At 41.4% G+C, this 18,030-nt stretch overlaps 1 protein-coding gene and 3 non-coding genes across 4 annotated transcripts; 1 reads left to right on the top strand and 3 right to left on the bottom strand.

The window, feature by feature from the left end:
- Positions 1-4,398: 4,398 nt before the first annotated feature.
- LOC118217199 (V-type proton ATPase 16 kDa proteolipid subunit-like) lies at positions 4,399-14,312 on the top strand. Its single transcript, XM_035399029.1, has 3 exons — positions 4,399-4,654; positions 11,542-11,725; positions 13,031-14,312. Exons 1-3 carry the CDS (start codon positions 4,582-4,584, stop codon positions 13,233-13,235), a joined length of 462 nt encoding a protein of 153 aa, XP_035254920.1. The 5' UTR covers positions 4,399-4,581; the 3' UTR covers positions 13,236-14,312.
- A 2,414-nt stretch (positions 14,313-16,726) lies between these two features.
- On the bottom strand, positions 16,727-16,808 carry trnas-gcu. Its single transcript has one exon. It is a non-coding gene; the product is annotated as a tRNA-Ser (tRNA).
- Positions 16,809-17,085: 277 nt separating this feature from the next.
- On the bottom strand, positions 17,086-17,167 carry trnas-gcu. Its single transcript has one exon. It is a non-coding gene; the product is annotated as a tRNA-Ser (tRNA).
- A 671-nt stretch (positions 17,168-17,838) lies between these two features.
- Positions 17,839-17,920, bottom strand: trnas-gcu. The gene has a single exon. It is a non-coding gene; the product is annotated as a tRNA-Ser (tRNA).
- Positions 17,921-18,030: the final 110 nt, after the last annotated feature.

Genomic DNA, 18,030 nt, shown 5'->3' with positions numbered 1-18,030 from the left:
AGTGACAACAATAATGCTGCCCATTGTCCAATCATGTGTCTCAGATTGAGTTACACCTAGCGAAGTATTTCCATAAACAGGCTCGATCACATTTTAGGGCTTGTACAGCGCTGAATGTTGCCATACAAGAAGTGTATGTTATACAGGAAGCACTTGTGTACAAGATATGCAAGCGTGGTGCTCTGGTGGCCTCGAAGAGCTTCTTGACAACTTGTACCACCTGTACCCAAAAATGGTGCCACCTTTTTTTTCAATACTACTGTCACCATTTCCATGTATCATGTACAAGAAAGAATGTACATTTCATTAAAAAAATAAAAAATAAAAAAACATTTTGTGAAACTGACACACTTTTATGTTTGACCCAACTGGGTCTATGTCACAGCTGGGTATGATATTGCATCGGCTACAAACTATAAAAAGGCATCTGTGTCATCCCTCATTAATTAATTTTTAATTAAATAATCGCTCGTCTCTCTGTCACCCAGAGCAGCACTGAACATTTCTGCCGTTAAACTGGGAACCCCGTGATTTCACTACGATTTCAGCAAGCTGCAATTTCCCTATTTACGCAGCAATATGTGTTGTGAAAGCGACATACAGAAACCTGACTTTCACCGAGGCACCAAGAAATCAAAACAAATGAACATATGCAAAATAGGTGGGGTAAAACAATAGGTGAATTTTAAATCCAACATAATGTTAGGAGAGAGCAAAACTGAAAGCAGGAGCAGGGAATTTGAGGAATGTCATCAGAGAGGGCTGGTTGAAGTGAATGTCCTGAAAGACCATCCAATCTCTTTTGCAACCAGACCTAGTTTTCCTCCTGTAACCCAAATTTCATCTGATTTAGTTTAATATAATTTTATATTTACATAGCTTCTCAAATCCAGAAGAGTGTATGCAATGGTCCACCTGCCTGCCTGTCAGTCTGCCTGTCTGCCTTTCTGCCTGCCTGTCTGCCCAGCAGCCAGCGTGCCAGCCTATCGGTGGTGAAAAGCAGGCGTGCGATGCGTTTGGGGGGAGCTGCAGCACAGCGTGATCGTGATCGTCCTCCGCTGACTCACTCGCTCACTCACTCACTCACTCTCTCGCCCTTCTCCCCGGCCCGAGTTTACGGGAGTGATTCCGGGGGGGGGGGGGGTCTCCTCCCCCCAGCACACACGCGCTCGCATAATCACACACGGGCACGTGATCACGCCCACACACAAGCCTCCGCGAAACCCCGAAGCAGCCTTCAGGTCGGCTCCACACCATCCTGTTACACCGATACGAGAACAAGGCGAGATAGAGGCACGTACGCTTTTCTGCTCTGAGAAATGCTAAATAACGACCAAAAGGAGCCGTTATAAACAAAAATATGCGCAATTCTTTCTCGTCACCTTCTGAGTATTTCGGGATTTAGGCCTGGTGTTTGCTCTGTTTGCACTTTTTGCGCTGTTTCTCGAATTGCTACTCTGTAAAGGGATTTGTGGCAGTGCTCTGTAAAAAAATTAAATGGGCTATACAAATAAAGTTGAATTGAATAGGCAACTGAAACATCACACATTTAAATGAGAAATGATTTCTTATTTATATAGTGTTTAATTTGCAAACAGTGGACTACTTAACTAAGACATGCCACATTGCATTACAGAAATGAAAATGTGATTTTCATTCACATGATGGCCAGTTAGCTGTTTCCACCAGAAAATAACACATCTTAATACTAGAAAATTGAAACAATTGAAACCACAGACAGCGGTGGGGCTTGGGAAGTGCCCATGTTTATTCGGGCCTTCCAAAGCACAAGTTTGAGTTTGCAGTAAGATTGAAATGCTGTTGCAAGATGACTTATCAAGGAGAGTCCAAATTACGTCAACTCCTGCATCTATTCAAAAAAAAAATATATATATATATATATTTGGGAAAGTAACTGAGTAACGGATTATACTGTGTTTGAATATTGAATGTTCATAAAGTATGAATGTTCAAGTTATCTTTAATAAAATAATAGATAATTGACATGCTGGAGGCCAGGGTTATGATAAAGTTTATAATAAGGATCTCACTTCTGAATTTCATATGGAAGCAAACTGAAACAAATATAATTAAGGACTGTTCAAATTATATAAAACCAATTTTATATCATTCAGTTATTGATTGCTCTACTGCACTGTAATTCGAATTCTATATGATTTCACTATAAGATAATTAATATGTTGTAGAATTTTTATTCTACATATCGGTCATACTCTTCCACGTATGAATATGAATTCACATTAGAATATTAATTCCATTTAAAGGGCTCTAAAATAGAAATCCAAGTAGACAAATCGTCTTTAATTAAGTTTTGCTTACTTTGTTTTTGGCATAGGAAAACATATGAATGCAAAACAAAACCATAACATATTTTATGAGAGAGTTTAATAACCTTTGACTTGATGAACATGGCCTCAGACAGTATACTGAAGCTTTTTATTAATGTTTAACTTTGTGCTCAAGCATCAAAGTTTATCATATGTGCCATATTCGAACACATGATCAAGCAGACACCATGCAATATTATGTATTCAGTGGATTGGACCCAAGTCACGCTAATCACAGTAATTCTCTGAGCTGCAAAACAATATAATGTAGGGTTTGAGGTTTATTGTTAACTAATACAGATTACACCTTAGAAATGTATTTTGGCCACACATAAATTATACGTTTTGATAAGCAGTAGTATTAATACATTGGGTACCATTTGTTAGCAAGCAATGCTAACAAATTAATTACCTGAATTTCCCTAAGGGAACTTCCCTACGGGATCAATAAAGTTTCTATCTATCTATCTATCTATCTAATATTTTGTTTTCATTTTACTTCGATGAAGCTTTGTAAGATGGCTATAATCAGGCTGAAAAATCACAATGAATCAGCCAAAGACATAGCCAAAACACTGGGTGGGTCAAAATCAACTGTTTGATGCATTGTTAGGAAGCAAGAATGCACTGGTGAGCTCAGCAATAGCAAACAATATTGTGGATCATGGAAGACCACTGCAGTGGATGACTGAAGAATACCTTCAGTTGTGAAGAAAAACCCTTTTCAACTTTCAAACTGTCAAGAACACGTTCCAAGATATGGACTTAGATGTATCAAAGGTTACCATAAAGAGAAGACTACACCAGCATAACATCAGAGGGTGCAACACAAGCTGCAAATCACTGGTGCTAAAAAGTACATTTAAAAAAAACTAGAGTTTTGGAATAAAGTCTTCTGGACAGAAGCGACAAGTATTAACCTGTACCAAAGTGATGGAAAGAGAAGAGCGTGGAGAAAGAAAGGAACTGCTTATGATCCATAATCCCAACCCAAACCAATTTGATTAAGGGCCATAATTCCTACACAGTTCACCCAATACGGAAGTGAATATTCTCAAATCAAAGCTGACAGCCTGAACTTAAATCTCATGTTCATCGTTTACTTTCAAATCCACTGTGCTGGAGTACAGAACCAGAAACAAGAAACATTGTGTCACTGTCCAAATACTTACGGACTGCACTATAACTCTGTGTTTATAGGTAACTATAGGTACTTACAGTCCGTTTGTTATAGGTAACTAGCTTATTATAAGTAACTCAATCAAGATCTGGATCTTTCAAACTGTTGATGCACTCTTGAACAGGTAGTGGACTATGTACATAATGGTTATAGAGGACTAATTGCATTAATAGTGCCCTCCAAGATCATTCACACTCTTCACCATGAGCAAGAAGGCTACACAAAATGAACAAAAAAAGTAATAAAGATGTGTGCCACAATTTATCACACCCAAAAGAATGATTTTGTAGCACTGTCCTCACAAAGGGAGGGTTGTTCACAAATGATATATATATGGCACTTATTTTTAGGAAATAGTTCTAATTTGAAAGTGTATCATTAAAGTAAAATATTTTGGAATGAATGTACATATGCTCTGCGGTAGCAAAGCTCAGTACTTGTAGTGTTTATATGATGACACAGTCTTTATGTTCATCTTTATCAACGGTGTGAATAATTTTGGAGGGCATTGTATAATGGGAACTTAAATATATACGTCTGCGTCCTACTACATTATACCTTGAATCAATGTGAGACAATCTACTTCAGGTTTACCAGTGTCAGGCTGCAGCGGGACATACCAACAGGCCATTACAAGTGGGGGTCATCGTAAAATCACAGAAGGAGAAACTGTATAATAATCCTTCTCAAATTGATTTAATGATAACTCATAGAATATAATATTTTTTTAAACCCGTTTTAAATCATTTTAATGAATAATTACACATATATTATTACTAATAAATAACGTTTGCTGTGAGGTAACCCTACAAAATTGTGATGAACTACCTCCGAATTGCTGGTCAGCTGACATTTTGCACATCGCCATTTTCCACTGCTGCGCCGGTGTACATCATAGGGCAAATTCGTGACTCCTTCCTGCAGTCCGTTCTCCTTCATTCGTTAATATACAGCTAATTATTGTAATCCTTATTTAGTTGAAAAGTAACGATTTAAAGCGAAGCGACTGCAACAGTTGTTATTCTATTTTGTTGTTCCTGTGAGCGAGCAAGAATGTCAACCGAAGTCCCCGAGTACTCCCCATTCTTCGCAGTGATGGGTGCATCTGCGGCGATGGTCTTCAGCGGTAATTAGAAAATATTATTCATGTTTTCTATTTTCTGTGATCAGTTCGGTCTTATAGCAGAGATGTACTTTTTACTAATTGCTTTGCACTTTAGTGGTAGAGGGTGCATTTAGGGACGGTACATTAGGATGATGGTGCAGCTTGCTGGCTGGATGGATGGATGGATGGGGGAAGGGATGGTAAGATTTCATGTTGCTTTGCTGGATGACGTCGCCATTGACGTAATTTCATCTTTTTAAAATTATTTTGTATTTTACATGCAGCTAGCTAGATGACATGGCAAAATTGTCAATCGGCGAGCGGTTCGGCCCTGCCGCTGATCGTGGACGATGCATATTCATGGTTAATTATGCCAGCTAGCTAACTAGCTGTTTGGGCTAACTTGACGCTTTGATCGCTAGCTATTTGTCGCACGGTAGCTCTAGCTGGCACTAGCTACTTGATCTTCATTGACAGCTAGCTTGTCGGTATCAGTGCCAGATGATTCACAAACTAACCATCTACTCTGGCTGCTGTCTGGGTTATTCATTCCACTTAGCAAGACGATAGCTGGCAGCGATTGTGCTGGCTAACTACCTGGCTAACGTCAGCGAGTTTACCGTGTTATTAGGCTATTTGTTGGTTCGCTAACATACAGTGTCGTTAAACTAACGTTAGGTACTGACAACATGTATTGCCGATACTACGAGCTGGAAACCTCGTAAATATAACGATGTAATATGTCACTGGTTGTTAAATTAACTTAGTCTAATTCGTCTAGCTAACTCGCTAGACAGCACAGTCGTGTATTTAAGGACATCGTGACGATAGTACAGACACCCCACATCTTTCTTACAGGGCAGAGAAGCTTGGCCATCTAGAAAGGCTTTCGCAGTTAACGTTAGCTAACCGTCTTTGCATCGTGCCTTTGAAAAATCTTGCGTGATTTCGGGTTAATTTTAGTTCAGATTATCTATTTAAGCGGGTATGAAGCTTTTAGTAAATGTCACTTTCGGTGACAATCAGGGTATGGACGTTGACTGTGCGGACAACTGTAATTAATAAGCTGTAGTTAAATAGTAGCTGTCTAGTATTAAAGTGATGCTATGTATTGACGTTAGGAAACTACAGAAATAATGGCGGTATATTTGTATTTGCTGCTATCATCTAACGTTACGTTTTACAGAATCGCTTGCAATTTCGAATGATCTCCATACTGGGACTTCCTGCTCAATCCGTATTCCGATCATGCATTTGACGCAATCTCCGACGATACCCGTCAACGGGTCCGGTTTGCGGGGGAGGGGAGTCCCCGTAGTGAGTCATATGACTGCGGGGGAATGGGCGATTTTGTAGCAGAGGAAGCCATTTTCGGCATCGCAGTGCAATACAGTTCTAATGTTTGCACAGCAATTTAGTCAGATGTACAGTAGAAGGCTCCGTAGTTTATCGTGCGTGTAGGCCTACTGCTGTGAAGTTTGATGGTATTGATTTTATTTAACCCATGTGTCCACGAACAGCACGTCATCGGAGTACTTACAAAGTGCTGAGTGAGGCTGAATGTATGGTGAGGTTTGCACACCTTTAATTGCTGGGGTGTGTAATGGGAGTGGCTCACTGGTGTCCAACCACAGATCATCTGTCTTCGATGATTGACAGTTTGTGGAATTTCCCACTATGGACTTGTCCTCGAGTGCTTGCCCGTGATTATAGAAGAGTGTGTGCGTATGTGTGTATGTGTCTTCTGACCCTTAGTCACATTGGAATTTCTTTCTTCTTTCTTGAGTGTAACCGATGCGCTCGATTCCTAGAGTTTACGCTCGCCTGAAGTCATGTGCTTTGGAAGCTCAGAAGCTTCCGCATTCCACACCGATCACCCTCAACGGCTTTTACTGACTCCCTTCACCGAAAGCACATTTGAGCCTGCTGGAGATAGCCGTGAACTTTCTTATTTATACGCTTTTAAAATGATACGTGTTTTTCCTCCCTGAAATATTGAATACCTAAGTGAGCTGCTCAGTCAGGTTTTTTTTCCAGTTTGAAAAGCTACCTGTGCTGTTATTTGTGTCAGGTTGAGATATATGAAGTTCACTCTCATATATTTAGTAGCCCATGGCATCTGCATTCATTCAATTCTAGGCGAAATCAAATTTTTTTTTGGTGTGGCAGGTGATGTAATAATTGTAATTGCTTTCAGTAAATATGAAAAGCTAATTTGGAAACCTGATTTAGCATCCAGCTCTTCCACAAGGGTCTGTGTATACACGACTGCTCCGAAACACAAAATTCCCACCACATGCGAGAAATTCCTTTTCAGATTTGAATATTTTATGTTCAAAGTAAGTAATCTCTGCATCACTGTGCGTAACACTGAGGTAGTTTTCCGATGTGTCCTTCTTCCCACTCATTTATTGTCACTCACAAAAAATTGCTATTCAGTGTGGATTTTGTAAAATTTTTGAAGCATCCCGTGTATCTATTGCCTGAAGGCATTTGGGAAGAATGATGAGGTATTTATCCTTGATACTGTTTTAATAAAAAACGTCACAACGCTGAGGTTGTTAGCCTAGGTAGTGGGCTGTGTCCTTTATAGACTAGTCTTGGTCCGTGCTCCGAAAGGTATTGGGTGAATTGCTGCGACTGACATGTCTTACCAGTGCCAAATTTATGCTGATGTTTAAAAAAAAAAATTTTTTTTAAAAACACATTGCATTGTAGACTGTACTGTCCATATTCTATACGGCCTGTGTACTGTTCTGTCCGTGTTGCTCAAACGGGTTTATGCTTTTTTTTTTCTATGAGAGCTTGGTAATTTCTTCTTTGTCAGGGTCCTTCAGTGACCTTTACAGACGACCTCACGGACCATCCTCAGATCATGTGATCAGGGTGTAGAAGCAATGAGCACCTACCATAAAACCGAGCAGGGTGTCATGCCCCATATGACTCTTTTTACAGTGGCTATTCACCAGAGAATAAAGTTGGAGCGCTGTGGTAATAAAGAGGAATACTGGGCAGAGATGAGCTCTGTTGTATGGAGTTTATTATTGAGGTCGGCTGACGTTTGGGCATGGATCCGGCCACCTCGCTTAAACCTGCCAATTAAAGCAATGGTATGCTTTACCTTGAAAGTAGTTTTTTTATTTTTTGGGTTATCTGTAGTGTGTAGTGTGCCGTAGTGAGTTTCTGTTCTTCTCCCCTCACCTCCTGAGTGAAATTGGCACCTTGCTGTGAGCAGCAGCTCGCGTGAAGGTGAGAATATGCAAGCTGATTGGCTGGGTTTTCTCATGTAAGGCCCAGCGTGTGCCGTCACATGGAGGTGTGAGCCGGAGGTGCTTCTGCACATTCACTGCAGAGGGGAGACCGAACTGAAACTGTTTCCCTTAACTTAGGGGTTTTCAGTAGGCCTGAATTTAAGCGTAGGGTTTACAGTTGGCCTGAACTTTAACATTGGGTTTACAGTAGGCCTGAATTTAAGTGTAGGGTTTTCAGTAGGCCTGAATTTAAGTGTAGGGTTTACAGTAGGCCTGAACTTTAACATTGGGTTTACAGTAGGCCTGAATTTAAGTGTAGGGTTTACAGTAGGGCTGAATTTAAGTGTAGGGTTTACAGTAGGCCTGAACTTTAACATTGGGTTTACAGTAGGCCTGAATTTAAGTGTAGGGTTTTCAGTAGGCCTGAATTTAAGCGTAGCGTTTTCAGTGGATCTGAGTTCAAGGAGCTCTAATGCAGAACCGTTTCTGATGATTATTGCTGTAAAGGTAGCGTTTAGTTGATGAATACTTCAGCAATAACTAAATTCTGTCACCATATTAATCTGATCTCTCAGCTGGCTGGGGAAGTAGATCAGTAGATCAGTAGCAATGTACACAGTTTTCCCTTCTCCTTCTGAAAGATCAGGACCTGTTACCAGCTGAGAGCAGGTTGTGCTTTTCAGCCAGGAGAAATGAATTCAGCAGCACTTCTTCCAGTCAGTTCCTCAGTAATGAAATACAGTTCCTGTGGTAATGAAATACGGTACTGACGTTTGTGCTGCTGAAAGAATAATGGGTATAAAAAATGTAATATGAACATCATAAGATGTGCTATAATAGTATAAAAGTTGAGAATGTGCACTAAAATTGGTTTCTGAATGTATTTTGGGCTAAATATACAGCATACATATAAATTTGCCTGCCTGCCTGCCACGTGTTTTCCTGTAGGGCTAGCTACAAACATTTACACCTGAAGTGCGCTCCACACAGTTCATTAGCAGCCAAAATGCTGCCAGTTTAAGTGAAGAAATTGCCAAAAATTAAAGGGAGCTACTGCAACCCTGAAGTTCAGCATCATAACTTTGAGTCCATATTTGCATGTGTGTGTACAAAAAAAGGTTTGAGTCATTCAAATATTCCTTAAATTGATAACTATAAATCCAGCAAATGGATCTCTGTGAAAATCTGCTGATTTCACCTTCAAACAGCGTTTATCGTATAGCATATATTTAGCCAGCAGTTTTTTTTTTTTGCAATGCAAGCTGTTTTATCTTGCTGATTTTGACCTAACTTAATTGCCAGTCTGTTCAGGGTTTAAAAAGCACTGTAAAGCTATTCACTTTCCAGTAGGCCATCATGGTCCTGATAGACAACAGAACTTTGGGCAGTTTCCCAATGGCAGGTTTATTTTAAATATAATCATTTTTATAGAAGAAATACAGCTTTATAAAGGCAAACAATTATACTACCGTACAGTCTATTGTATCAGTCATATGGAGGGTAACAGGTGGTCTTATGCTGACCTACTGACCTTGGAGTGGAAATTGTAATGTGGCCACTTTTAATTGTTCAGGAACATCGCGTCATGGGGTGTGTTCTCTCCAGGGCAATGCTGCCCCACCCTTTATGCTAGCACTCTGTTTGTTAAACCAATCTTCGCTAGCTAGCTAGCAATTTACGGTTCTGTCTGTCGGTTGTGAAGTCAAGGAACGTCATGCATAGAACCGAACCAAACCGCAAATGATTACAGTATTTATCAGGCTTCTGTTCTGGCATGCCACTAGTTTGTAACTACAAAATGAAAACTACATTTCCCAGAGTAGTTGCCCCTCAAAGCTCCATTTAAATGGTTCTGATTTGGCCCACTTTACTTCAGTGCATGCCTGTCTCTGCTGTTTTATTTCTTCTAGATTGACCATTTCATAAAATTAGCTGTGAGCATTGGATGTTAAATGGCTGTCATTTACTGTTATTTTTTACACCTAATCTTTAATTGAGCCTCCTTTTAAATAATATATAACACTGGTTCTTGTAATTAATTCTAGAAAGTACATTAAGCCTGCCTAGAGCACGTGGGTATAAATTATGCATTGGCTTTACCGGAGTACTTACCGTATTGTGTATTCAATATCGTCCCAGTCGTCACGGTATCATGGAACATAGCTGTACATTATTGGTAAGCATTAGCCATTCCTGTAGACTTGTTGCACAAGTACCATGTTTGGATGTGGGTGAACACAGGCATGTATTTGGAAACCTTATCTTTCATTTGCTTTGGTTTCGTTATTGTTATTGAAAGATTGATAAGGTGGAAACTGAAAAGCCTGTGCTCACCAGCAGGTGTCGCTGTTGGTGCAGAGGTTCTTGAAAAGGTGTATCCTTGTTGAAAAAATAAGTTCTAATGAGACTTTGATTCCTAATAGTTAGGTTATTATATAAAACTACAAATCAGAGCAGCCCGTTTGAAAATAAGGATGAACTTAAAGTGGCTTTGCTCATAAATTCTCACAAATCTCAAACAATTTTGCATGAAATGTTGAAAGCGGATCGCTAGTTGTACTGCCACATCAAGACTCTGAATCTACTCGGCAAAACACACATTGTTGAGTTTCAAAGAATATTATTCTCCTTTTTTCCCCCAAAATAAATTTCACAAAAAATGACTGTTCCCCGTTCCCTGTTCCCAAGCATGTGCGTATCCCCAGCGGGTTACTGCCATCTTGAATTGGCCACCATTTCTGAATATGATTACCCATCTCACTCTCAGCTCACTTCCAGCTTCACCGTCCGGTCGGTTCTTGTGAAATGTACACTTTGAATGAGAGGAACTCTTATGCAGCTTGGCTGAATTTGGCACACTGTACACCATTATACAGAATTGGGCACGCGGTGCACTATCATATAGAATTTTCAGTTTTTAGGCTAAACTGACACATGCTAGTATATTCTATGCCAACAGATACCTCTGAATACATTTCCCTCAGGGACTAAGTTGCATTTTTTGCCATTTAGATGCTGTTACTCCTGCATGCATTGACCAGTGTGCACATGTGCACTCATCAGGATAGCGTGTAAGGGGCAAAGGCTACCACCTGGTGGCGGTAGAGAGCTCTATTAACTTTAAAATAAACTAAGTCTGTCTATTCAGAGGTCTCAAGCTTACCGTCGCGGTAGCCAATACAAAGTAGGCTGCATCTGACCCAGGGGTGTCTGCCATCTTAGAATAGCTAATCCAAAATGTTGTCTCGCTCTGCATTATAAGGGGGAAAAAAATAAACTCCTAACTCACTGACATGTGTATGGGCATCTAAGCCACTGGTCTCCAACCATGGTCCTGGAGAGGGTCTGCTGATTTTTGTTCTCACCTTAAAATCAGTTGAGTTAACTGTGTAATCAACTGCTCTAATTGATTCATGAAGTGCTGAGTCACTATGAAAATCAGCAGACCCTGTAGCTCTCCAGCACCAGGGTTGGAGACCACTGCTCTAAGCTAAAAAAAAAAAAAACAGTTCTTGATCGCCATAGCTTGGAAAAAATCTCAAATGTCTGTAGTTTTATTTGACTGAGGGGAGGGGTTGCTGAGGGGTTGGTTGGCTGTAAGTGACACTCTCTCTGTCTCTTTCTCCCTCTCCCTCTCCTCCCCCCCCCTCCCTCCAGCTTTGGGCGCGGCGTACGGGACGGCCAAGAGCGGCACGGGCATCGCCGCCATGTCGGTGATGAGGCCGGAGCTGATCATGAAGTCCATCATCCCCGTGGTCATGGCGGGCATCATCGCCATCTACGGGCTGGTGGTGGCGGTGCTGATCGCCAACAACATCAACGATAAAGTCCCGCTCTACAAGTAAGTGCCCACTGCACGCGCTGTGGTCCTGAAACCCAACAGCTGACCAGGGAATGGGTATCATTAGGATTTTAGCGATGCCGCCGCCCTCATCGATGCTTCTTATCAGTTCTCCGCTTTGCCGATACTCGTCGGCTCTTTCCGATTATTGTGGAAGAAATAAAATGTCGGATGAACGCCTGTAGAATCAGAACTGAATCGGCAGTGTAGCACAGTGGGTCTAGAGCTGGTCTTGTAACCTGAAGGTCACAGGTTCGATTCCTGGGTAGGACACTGCCGTTGCACCCTTGAGCAAGGTACTTAACCTGCACTGCTTCAGTACGTATCCAGCTGTATAAATGGATACAATGTAAAGTGCCATGTAAAAGTTGTGTAAGTTGCTCTGGATAAGAGCGTCTGCTAAATGCCTGTAATGTAATATGTAATGAATCAGGTCAGAATGCATTGGTGCTCTTTTTTCTTTCTTTTTTTTTTTTTTAAACCAAAACAACCAAAAGAAGAGTGCATTGACACCTATGGTTGTTCAATAAATCCTTTCAAATTAACGAAATTTAATGTTATTACACAGAAGACTTTACACGGAAGGATTTTCATTTTCAGGGTCTGCATTTGTGGCACATCGAACTCCTGATAGGGAAACTCCATTATTTTTCTTTATTTTGCTCAATTTCTTTTGTCGCAAGGAAGGAAAACCTTATGTCATTATTGTCAATTTATGTTTTGTAGCAGCCTAAGTCTGCTAAGAAAATAACCATAGCTTTTTCTTCTGAGACATTTTGGTTTCTTTTCTTCGTCAAAAAATATGATAAGATGCGGAACCAGGATTCAATAAGAGGCAGAATCGGAATCAGAATCAGTGAAATCCAAACGATACCCAACCCTACTGTTGATGCATTTTGCTGTGTATGGGTTTGGAGATGTGATTTGAGTAGCTAATTAACCTCAATTTCTCCCTCCCTCACCCTCCCTCTCTCTCTCTTCCACCCCCCCTCTTCCTCCCTCCCACCCTCACCCCCTCCCTCTCTCTCTTCCACCCCCTCCCTCTCTCTCTTTCTCCCACCCCTCCTCTCCCTCCCCTCTCTCTCCTCTCGCCTCTCTCTCTCTCTCCCCCCTCCCTCCCTCTCTCTCTCTTCCACCCCCCCTCTCCACCCTCCCTCCCCCCCTCTCCGCCCTCCCTCTCCCCTCTCTCTCTCTCTCTCACTCTCTACGCCCCCTCCTTCTCCCCCTCTCTCTCTCTCTCCACACCCCCTCCCTCTCCCCCTTTCTCTCTCTCCACGCCCCTTCTCCCCCCCCCCTCTTCCGCAGGAGCTTCCTGCACCTGGGGGCGGGGCTGAGCGTGGGTCTGAGCGGGCTGGCGGCGGGCTTCGCCATCGGGATCGTGGGCGACGCCGGCGTCCGGGGCACGGCACAGCAGCCCCGGCTATTCGTGGGCATGATCCTCATCCTCATCTTCGCCGAGGTCCTGGGGCTCTACGGCCTCATCGTGGCCCTCATCCTGTCCACGAAATAAAGGGGGGGGGGAGGGGGGCGGGGCACCCGCCCGCCTGCCGAAACGGAGGAAACTCAAAAAACAACAAAAACGACGAAAAAAAAAAAGTAAAAACTAAAAAAGTTAAAAACAAACAAAAAAAAAAAGATTAAATAAAATCACGCCGTAATTATGGTCTTATCTCCAAAACGTGTACAGTCGTCTCAGTTTGGTAGTCGACCTCTTGTAAATGAGCAATGTACGTTAGTGAGTCGTCCGTCGTGTGTACGTTTAGATATACAAACAAACAAGGTTTCCAGTCCTTTTTTTCGTGTGTCATCGGTCTCCCTATGTGGAGAATTGACGTTAAGATGCATCTTTTTTTTGTTTGTTTGTTTCTTTTGTTTTGTTTTTTTGTTTTTTGTTTTGTTTTGTTTTCGGTTTAGACAGTTTCCAATTTCCACACTAATGTTGAAGAACTATCTGTAAGAAGACATGGAAATGGTTTTGTTTTGTTTTTTGTTTTTCCACAGATTTTATTTATAAAACTTTGAAATGTTCATGAAACTGTTTAAATGGAGCAAAGTCTTTTGAATTCCTTTTATATATATATATATATATATATATATATATATATATATAATTTAAAAAAATATCTGTGTATATGTAGATTTATTGCACTGTGGGTAATTGTTATAAGTGCTTGGAATTCCTCTGGATGTGATAATTGGTTAAGTGGAGATTGCCTTTAGTGTCCAGGTGTTGGAGTGGGAGTGTGTGTGTGTGTGTGTGTGCGTGCGCGTGTGTGTATTTTAATTATTCCGACGTTCTTGAAACACTTTGTGGCACGTTTTCCCCCGTAGTACATCTGTTTGGTTGCATTACGGGCCTGTGCCCAAACGCTTGGGTTTTACCGGTCCAATTTCCAAATAAATTTCCACAACTTCATCTCTTTTTTTTATTTTATTTTATTTTTAAATTCTGCTTCAATAGGAGTCCGTGCGACATCACCAGAGGGGTTTTTTTTTTATATAAAAGGAAAATCTCACCCTCAAGACGACATGTCCAAGGTTTTAATCTTTTTCTGTCATTGTGCGATTAAAACATGTGTACACACTTCTGATGGCTTCTGTCTCCGTGTGATGGGGCTTTATCCATAGAAATCTTAGATATTTCTTAAGATTTCAGAGTACGCAATCTACATTGCATGTCCTAAAATCTACACACACCCATGTCATAATATGGGGAACAACAGTTTGGACATAAGAAAGTTCCATGTGCCAAAAACAACAGCCAAGCTCAAAAGAACCTTCCTCCAAATGTGATACAAACACATTTATTATGAAGACATACACAAAACAACAAAACACAAAAATACATGCACGTAGTTGCAGGTGTTGGACAGGACACAGGTCTGGCCAAAGCAGGGCCCACAGAAGACTACAAATCCCTTGATCTATTAGAAGTAGTCATCTTTCTCCCAAAGAAAAACAAGATGGTGAATCTTCTGCAGATTTCCTACTCTGGTCCAAAACCTAACCAAAATGTGAAAATGAACACTACCTGTCCATACAACACCACACAAAAAGTTGAAGTCTCATTCTTGTATTGATAAATTCCTCTTTTCTACTTCTGCCTAAACTTATTTTGAAGGCTGTATAAATGACAACCACTAGTTTCTTGATCTCACTCTCTTGGTCATATTATAGTTAAATCATTTTCATTTTAATAATTTTAATGCCTACCTGAGTGTGGCATGGTGGTGCAGTGCTACCCACTGTCGCCTCACAGCAAGAAGGTTGTGGGTTTGAATTTCGGCTTGGGGCCTTTCTGTGTGGAGTTTGTATGTTCCCCCCGTGTCCGCGTGGGTTTCCTCCCACAGTCCAAAGACATGCAGGTAGGCTAATTGGAGACTCTAGATTTCCCATACGTGTGAGTGAATGGTGTGTATGCCCTGTGATAGATTGGCGGCTTGTCCAGGGTGTATTCCTGCCTCTCGCCCAATGCACGCTGGGATAGCCTCCAGCACCCCCTGTGACCCTGCTCAGGATAAGCGGGTATAGATAATGGATGGATGTCTACCTAATCTCTTGCTGTATGTTTTTTTGCTCCTTTTCTGCTTGCTAATTTACTGTAATTCCTGAATGCGTTGGTATCCATTTTTTAAAACAATGCACATCTTCCATGTCCTAAACAGAGATAGTATAATGTCGTATAAAAAAAACATCTCCTCCTCAACCCATTGTAAAATAGCAACCAATTTTTCCTGTATACACTGAATCGTCAGTAATTCCTTTTTAAATTCAATGTTGAAGTCATTTATAATATACACTATTCCAACCTTCCCTTCTGTTGGTTCTTTAGAACCATTCATGAAGACAGTTAGACATCCATAATATTTGGATCTGATGTTACTTCCCTATCAGTTGTTGTTTCTAAATTCCTATTCATTTTGCCTACAAGCAGCTCCAAGTTAACCTTGGTGTGTGTCAATATCCATGGCGAAACTGCAGAAAGCACGGTGTGCTGCTGCTTCTGCATTTTTCTATTGGCGGTTTGAAAACCAGCTTTTGGTACATTACCGCCACCTACTGGGCTGGAGTGCAGTCCTAAGAATATTCCCTCCTTCCCCAAACTATGAAAAAAAACTGTTATGCTATATACCAACGTTTCCCAAGGTGTCAGGTCAGGTGTGCCGTGTGAAAAATCCTTTTAAAAAGATTTTAATGTTCAAATGAATTTAAAAAACTTAAATGAACAAATCCCATTCACAAAAGCCAAAATAAATGTCATTAAAATGCATATCGCTTAATTAAAACCCCAAAAGAACATTTAGGCCTAGTGTTGGCACGTCACATCAACGTCAGTACGTCGCTTGCAGGGTGTTTATTTTTCATGCTTTTCACCCCCATTTTTCAATTTGGAGTGTGCCGCGGAAGGAAAAAGGTTGGGAAACGCTGCTATATACCACAATCAGAGAATCGAATGGCGCTGGTTGTTTCTGAGTACGTTAAACAGCTTTTCTGATACGTGGAATATGCATTTTAGATGCAACAAGTGTTACGGGCCCAACACTATGTTCATGTGCCCAGGAGTCAGTGATCTGTCGATGAATTTGTACGGTAGTGGAACTATCGCACTTTAAGCACAGTTCAGTCTCTGACACCCTGCCATTGTTGCAGTAGCCATGCTTTCTCAGCCCAGAAGCCTCGATGTGAGACCGATGGTCATGGCGTTGATTATGAGGGTCCATTTGTTGCAAACGAAAGCACTGGCACTCTAGCCATTGCACCAGAGAGTACGTTTGTCGTGTGGAAGGTAGCTCGTCCGCAAACCCCGCGTGACCTCTTGCGAGAGGATGGAGATTACGATTTGACCCGCCATCTGTTTTTAACACAAAGACAAAAATACAGCTGCAAGCAAAGGTTAAGGGTCCAGGCACATTGAGTCAGGTTCTAGCATGTAATGAAATTAAAGGGCACATAAGACACAGTATTGAGAGTGACTTTTGAGAGAAGTAGAAGAAACGCGTCCGACGAGGATGGGATTCGAACCCACACGTGCAGAGCACAATGGATTAGCAGTCCATCGCCTTAACCACTCGGCCACCTCGTCACACACAAGCAGTTTTATGGCCCCAAACTTTCAGCAGAAATGCTGATAATATTTCAAAAATCAATGCGATAACATTCAATTTCATTTTCCACCATTGTGTTTGAGAACTAGGTAATATCCGGTTTGAACAATTTTTATTACTCTGGCTTTTTCCCACAGTCCAAAGTCATGCAAGACACCTCAGGAAAGTAAACTGTGTTGAACAAACAATGGTCCCATAACACAAATAGGACACAGAATTGTGAGTAACTTTGTGGAGAAGCAGAAGAAACACGTCCGACGAGGATGGGATTCGAACCCACGCGTGCAGAGCACAATGGATTAGCAGTCCATCGCCTTAACCACTCGGCCACCTCGTCACATGCATGCCATTTTATTTCCACCAACTTTCGCCACAAAATCTTTTAATATTTGAAAAAACCACTGAGATCACGTTCGCCTTCATTTTCTGCCATTGTGTTTGAGATCTGTAGGTAATATCCTGTCTGAACAGCTTTTATTAGTCCGGTTTCCTCAAACAGTAAGAAGACATGCAGGTAGACTCTAAATTTCCCATAGTTATGAGTGTATGAGTAATAGTGTGTGTGCCTTGAAATAGACTGGTGGCCTGTCCATAGTGTGTTCCTGCCTTTTGCCAAATGCATGCTGGGATAGGCTCCAGCACCCCCCATAACTCTGCCCAAGAGAAACGGGTATAGATAATGGATGGAACAACTGTTATTGGTGCGAACTCCAAGACATCAAACAGGGGTAGCTGAAATCTGAGACAGTAGTAGACTTGAAGATGTTCTAATCAATACTGATCAACACATTTGATTGGCTGACACACAGTCATTCACTGTTGGAACCCAATATGAATTTAGAGTCTATCACTAGTCCTCAAGGGGCTTGAACAGCAGGAATTGTTGCCTCGGAAATTCCCTGAGACGTACCACTGGAAATCACACACGATTGCACAAACAACGTTCTGATTACACAAATAGGATGTAGAATTGCAAGTATCGTTGAAGAGAAGTATAAGAAACTTGCCCGACGAGGATGGGATTCGAACCCACACGTGCAGAGCACAATGGATTAGCAGTCCATCGCCTTAACCACTCGGCCACCTCGTCACACACAAGCAGTTTTATGGCCACAAACTTTCACCGCAAATGCTGATAATATTTGAAAAACCAACGAGATAATGTTCACCTTCATTTGCTATCATTGTCTTTGAGAACTG

This window comes from Anguilla anguilla, chromosome 17 (assembly GCF_013347855.1).
Source record: "Anguilla anguilla isolate fAngAng1 chromosome 17, fAngAng1.pri, whole genome shotgun sequence".
NCBI classification, from domain to species: Eukaryota; Metazoa; Chordata; class Actinopteri; order Anguilliformes; family Anguillidae; genus Anguilla; species Anguilla anguilla.
Note: the sequence above shows the minus strand (reverse complement) of the source record. Positions and strands in the feature narration are given on the sequence as shown.

What these genes read in the sequence shown, in the direction of transcription:
- LOC118217199 (XM_035399029.1), top strand. Translation starts at nt 4,582, where the DNA reads ATGTCAACCGAAGTCCCCGAGTACTCCCCATTCTTCGCAGTGATGGGT. An exon ending in TGCGGCGATGGTCTTCAGCG is followed by an intron (nt 4,655 to 11,541) that starts GTAATTAGAAAA and finishes CCCTCCCTCCAG; the next exon opens with CTTTGGGCGCGGCGTACGGG. An exon ending in GATAAAGTCCCGCTCTACAA is followed by an intron (nt 11,726 to 13,030) that starts GTAAGTGCCCAC and finishes CCTCTTCCGCAG; the next exon opens with GAGCTTCCTGCACCTGGGGG.